The 5,622-nt window shown below is 35.1% G+C and overlaps 1 protein-coding gene across 1 annotated transcript; it reads left to right on the forward strand.

Annotated features, from left to right (window-relative positions):
* Nucleotides 1-4,331: 4,331 nt before the first annotated feature.
* On the forward strand, nt 4,332-5,407 carry LOC131045887 (pathogenesis-related thaumatin-like protein 3.8). The gene is made up of 2 exons (XM_057979552.2): nt 4,332-4,473; nt 4,573-5,407. Exons 1-2 carry the CDS (start codon nt 4,407-4,409, stop codon nt 5,181-5,183), a joined length of 678 nt encoding a protein of 225 aa, XP_057835535.1. The 5' UTR covers nt 4,332-4,406; the 3' UTR covers nt 5,184-5,407.
* The last annotated feature ends 215 nt before the right edge of the window (nt 5,408-5,622 follow it).

Below are 5,622 nucleotides of genomic sequence, written 5' to 3' on the forward strand. Positions count from 1 at the left end.
AAAGTCTATATGTAGCTACAGTCATTACTTCTGACACATCAAATAGACCTACAAATCTAGGTGCTAGTTTGGCTAATTTTTCCAATGATATAGAAATCTTATGAGGTTTAACCCTCAAAAAGACTTTGTTTTGAAAGTCCTATTCTTACGTGCATAGCTCTTCTATTTTTTTTCTACCTTCTTTAACCACCCCTTGGTCAATCTCATTTCATCATGCATCTCCTAAGAATATTTGAACCAATTCCAATCTTGTATTCAACTAGATATCCAAAATGATATGTGTACAATACTTTCATCCATAAAGAGCTTTAAATGGTGTCATACCAAAGATGCATGATAGGAGTTATTATATGCAAAATCTTCCAATGGAAGATACTCCTCCAACCTAGACTATTAATCCATGAAATACATCCTAAGCAGGTCTTCGACTACTTGCTTCACTATCTTTGTTTGTCAAACTAAAATTCAATATTGTCCCAAATATTTCATTCAATATTTTCCAAAATCTAGAAATTATATGAGTATCTCATTTTGATATGATCATCTCAAGTACTCAATTCAAATGCAATATCTCTCAGAAAAACTTCTTAGCTGAAGTAAACAATCCATACTTAAAAATCCTTTGGGTGAAGTACGCTACCTTGGTCAACTTATCCACAATTACCAAAATGACATCATGTTTATTCTTTGATATAGGCAACCCTTAAATAAAATCCATGCTAATAACTTGTCATTTATATTCAAGTATGTCATGTGACTATACAAACCTACTAGGTGTACATGCTTAGTCTTGGCTTGTTTGTAGTCCAATCATCAAGCTACAAATTCAATCTCATCCTTCTCAATTCTTGGCTAAAAATATACAGATCTCAATTTTCCTACCATCTTGGCTAGTCCTAGGCACCTTGAATAAGGTGTGTTGTGGATCTCCTCTAACATCAACCTCCTCGAATCCCTAAGTTTAGAATGTACATTCTCCCTTGGTAGCTTAATAATCTATCTAACTAAAAAAAATATCTATTAAATCGATGGTCCAAGGGGTTTTTCTCTACATCTTTCTCCATCATGGAATAATCTCTTTGAAGATTATGAACCACTTTCTTGAATTAGACCTTTTAGTAATAATGGCTGCTAGATGCATTCTTCTACTAAGAGAATCTATTTCTCTATGTTTCATCTCCTTGTAGCAATCATGTTTGCACTCCAATCATCAAGCTACAAATTCAATCTCATCCCTCTCGAGTCTTGGCTAAAAATATAAAGATCTCAATTTTCCTACCATGGTGTGTTGTGGATCTCCTCTAACATCAACTTCCTCAAATTCCTAAGTTTAGAATGTACATTCTCCCTTGGTATCTTAATAATAAAATCTAACTAAAACAAATATCTATTAAATCGATGATCCAAGGGGTTTTTCTCTACATCTTTCTCCATTGTGGAATAATCTCTTTGAAGACTACAAACCACTTTCTCAAATTATAGCTTGTAGTAATCATGGCTGCTAGATGCCTTCTTCTACTAAGAGCATCTATTTCTCTATGTTTCATCTCCTTAATGTATTCAATCCTAAATTTATATTCAGTAAGAAACTATATCTATCTATTTTTGTGAGCATTGAGATTGGGTTGAGTAAATATATATTTAAGGCCTAGGTCGTCCATCTTCAATTCAAAAGGCTTACCCAAAATATAGTGCCTCCACATCTAAAGCACATGAATTATGGCTACTAACTCTAGGTCATGGGATGCATAGTTCACCTTATATTATTTCAACTTCCTAGAATAATAGGCAACAACTTGCCCATTCTGCATTAGCACTCCTCCTACACCTTATCCTTATGCATTTTGTTATCACCATGAATTACCCATTTGGATTATGTACAATCAATATAGGATTTGAAATGAGCTTCTTCAAAAATTGGAAAGCTTGGTCACACTTCTCATTCCACTCAAACCTTTTCCCTTTCTATGGAGTGAAGTGATTGGTGCTACAATTTTAGAAAATCCTTATACAAACTTCTTGTAGTATCTTGCAAGTCCCATGAAGCTCTAGATTTTAGTTACATTATATGGTGTAGGCAAACCCACGATTGCTTTTATTTTCTCTAGATCAACTACAATCTCTCCCATTGAAATCATAAGGTGTAGATAATTCACCTTGTCCTTGTAGAAAGTACACTTGAATAGCTTACCAAAGATCTTATTCTCCCTTAGGAATTGTAAAACTATCCTCAATCTCTTGATGCAATGTTCAATAGATTCATGAAAGTTGTAGCATTATTTGACTCGAATGACACTAATGTGAAATCGTAGTAGCCATAATAAGTCCTAAAAGCTATCTTTTAAATATCCTCTTCCTTAATCCTCAATTTGTGGTAGCCATATCTAAGGGACCTATCTTAGATAATATTATAGATCCTCTCATCTGATCAAAGAGATCATTAATCCTTCATAGGGGATACCCATTCTTGACTTTTACTTTGTTCAACATCCCATAGTCAATACACAAGCACAAGGTCCCATTATTTTTCTTCACAAAAATGAGCAGTCCACTGCATGGAGATAGACTAGGTCTAATAATCCCTTGGTTCAAAAACTCCTGCAACTATGACTTCAATTCATACACCATAATGCATTTCACCCAATAAACCTCTCTTGTATGATGAGGGTGGATTTTATAAAAAATGATAATGTGGTTGCTTAAACCATTAGCACGACATTGTAGTGACGGCAATTGATTACTAGTAATGGTTCCCTAAAGAATCTATTTATAAAGATGTAGGATTGTTGATCAGTAATGGAGATCTAATAAGATATCAAAAATCAAGATCGAGTTGTTAAAGTGATTATGAGGTAAATGGTGGAGGATAATTAGTATTTTTAAATGATTTTGAGGGATGGTTATAAAATGGTTACGAAATGAGTGGAGAGGAATAAAATAATTTTTTAATTCTTTTATATTTATTTTTGGTGCTTATGTGGGGACTTTTAGTCAATTTTATTTGTTGGATTTTTTGTGGATGGGACATTAAATAGGAATTGGGACTCCAAAATTTGTGTTAAGACATAGGGAAATGGATTAGAACTTAAGGAAAATTAGGAATAATTTGTATAATAGGATGAAGACATAACAATGAATTACTTACATTTAGGAAATAATCAATATTAAATTAATTGATAGCTATCTATTGTGATATTTATTGTGTAATATCTTTGAAAAACATCAATAATGCATGGAAATATCTTCAAGGTTGTTTCGCTCTTATTAGATCAACAGTTTATTTTTAAAGTGACACACCCATAAAATTCTTGAAAACTAGTAATATCATGTAAATGTATTATCAAATGACTCAAGCACAAATATTTATGTCCATAGTAACAATACACTATATAAAATGACTATAGAAAATAGAAATGTACAAAATATTATTACTAATTATCCCTCATCCTCCATACATTTCATTAGAAAAACATATGTCAATATAATTAACTAAATTTAACATGCATTGTCAAGCCTTTAGAAATTCGCGTAACTTTAGGATATTGAAAATCAGAGATCAGTGCTTTGAATACAAATAAATAGATTTTGATGATGCACAAAATGTCAAGCCTGAGATAACAGAAATCTAATTGTTGATGACCATTCGAATTTTAAAAGACTCGGGCTCTCATAGGATAGTCCGGTCGTGGCTTCTTTGCTTCTACCATAGCACGTGGAGTTCTCTTCTCCGTATAAACAACTAAACTCCTCCTTCAATACTCAATGTATCCATCTATCCGAAACATACTGGAAAAAATCAGCTTTGAGCGGTCTATATTATTAAAATTAATTGTGAAATATTTTTTTTTATCAATGTTTGGAATAATATTCTGTCTCATTATCAGAATATACTGTACTGAGTCAGAATTCTTATCCATGATCTATTGTCGGAATGTAGAAAGTCAAGATTTATACTATATGTTCCAAAACGTTGATGACTCTTCGCATCTTGATTGAAAATATTTACACAGTAAAATCTAAAATCTTTCAAAGAAAAGTTTGAATGTGACCAGGGTTGCCGTAACATACATCGCTTCTCAACCTAGGATTAGGCTTCCTTGGTAACAGTTCATATTCATTCAATCCAGGCTGTATAATGCCAACAGTTTCAGATCTTGCGCTTCTTGTAGATGTTCTGGTCGCATCTTCATATAAAACCTAGACAAATTAAAAAAAGACAAATTGGGAAAAGAAAAACTATAAAAGGACAAGAGGGCTTTCGTGTGATATACGGCTCTTAAAGTCGGGTCTTTGCTTCTTTGCTTCCTTCTTACCTTCGTAGGAGGTGGAGCTCTCTATATAAGTGACATACCCCTCCTTGTATCTTCATTCAGTCTTTGCTGTATGCGATATAGATACTACTTATAATGGCAAAAGTATCAGATCTTGCGCTTCTTCTTGTGGCTGGAATGGCCATATCTCTTTACATTCAAGGTAAGCTGTCATAGTAACATAATGCGTGTTGTATGAGGTTGAATAGTATAAACATTTCCAAGGCTAACAATAATAGTATGTGTGTATTATTTGTCACAGAGGCGAGAGCAGTTAAGTTTGATATAAAGAACCAGTGCGGGTACACAGTGTGGGCGGCGGGATTACCCGGAGGAGGGCAGCAGCTGACCCAGGGTCAGACATGGACGGTTAATTTGGCGGCGGGGACACAGTCGGCAAGATTCTGGGGTCGAACCGGCTGCTCTTTCGATGCGAGCGGCAAAGGAACCTGTCAAACCGGTGACTGCGGCGGCCAACTGAGCTGCACAGTCTCGGGAGCTGTTCCCGCCACGCTGGCCGAGTACACTCAGAGCGACCAGGACTATTACGACGTGTCGCTAGTGGACGGCTTCAATATTCCTCTTTCCATCAACCCTACCAATGCACAGTGCACTGCCCCTGCATGCAAAGCCGACGTGAACGCTGTGTGCCCTGCTGAATTGAAGGTTGCCGGCGGATGCAAGAGTGCCTGCGTTGCCTTTCAAACAGACCAGTATTGCTGCACTGGCAGCTATACCAACAGCTGTCCTGCGACAAACTACTCAATGATATTCAAGCAGCAGTGCCCTCAGGCCTACAGTTATGCCAAGGACGATACGGCCACATTCGCTTGCCCCTCCGGTACAGACTACACTATTGTATTCTGTCCCTAGATATATATAGGATTATGTTTGTGTGTGGACTAATATATTAATAAGTGTTGTCATCTTCGTATTGACACTGTGGTGTAGCCGCGTAGGCCGTTGCAACGCTCACCACTTATTATCAATAAAACATTGCTGTCATTTTACCAGTAATGAGAGAAGCGTAATTCACACGCAATACACTGTTCCGAGAGAATATTAAAAATAAATATATACTTTGATATTTTATTTTCTTTATATTTAAAAATTAGGTGTCATATATTTTCTTAAAGACTTGTTTCATAGCTAAGATATGAGATGCTTCTCCTCCTATTGTCATTAAGACAGGTTACGCCTATTACTATAATCATATGATTATTTATAAAAATTTTAACATATAAATTAATAAAAATATTGGTAAAACTATTTTGTTGAAAGAACGTAAAGTTATTTGTTTAAATGGAATATA

Source organism: Cryptomeria japonica, unplaced genomic scaffold (genome assembly GCF_030272615.1).
Source record: "Cryptomeria japonica unplaced genomic scaffold, Sugi_1.0 HiC_scaffold_66, whole genome shotgun sequence".
Lineage (NCBI taxonomy): Eukaryota > Viridiplantae > Streptophyta > Pinopsida > Cupressales > Cupressaceae > Cryptomeria > Cryptomeria japonica.

What these genes read in the sequence shown, in the direction of transcription:
- LOC131045887 (XM_057979552.2), top strand. Translation starts at nt 4,407, where the DNA reads ATGGCAAAAGTATCAGATCTTGCGCTTCTTCTTGTGGCTGGAATGGCC. An exon ending in CATATCTCTTTACATTCAAG is followed by an intron (nt 4,474 to 4,572) that starts GTAAGCTGTCAT and finishes TATTTGTCACAG; the next exon opens with AGGCGAGAGCAGTTAAGTTT.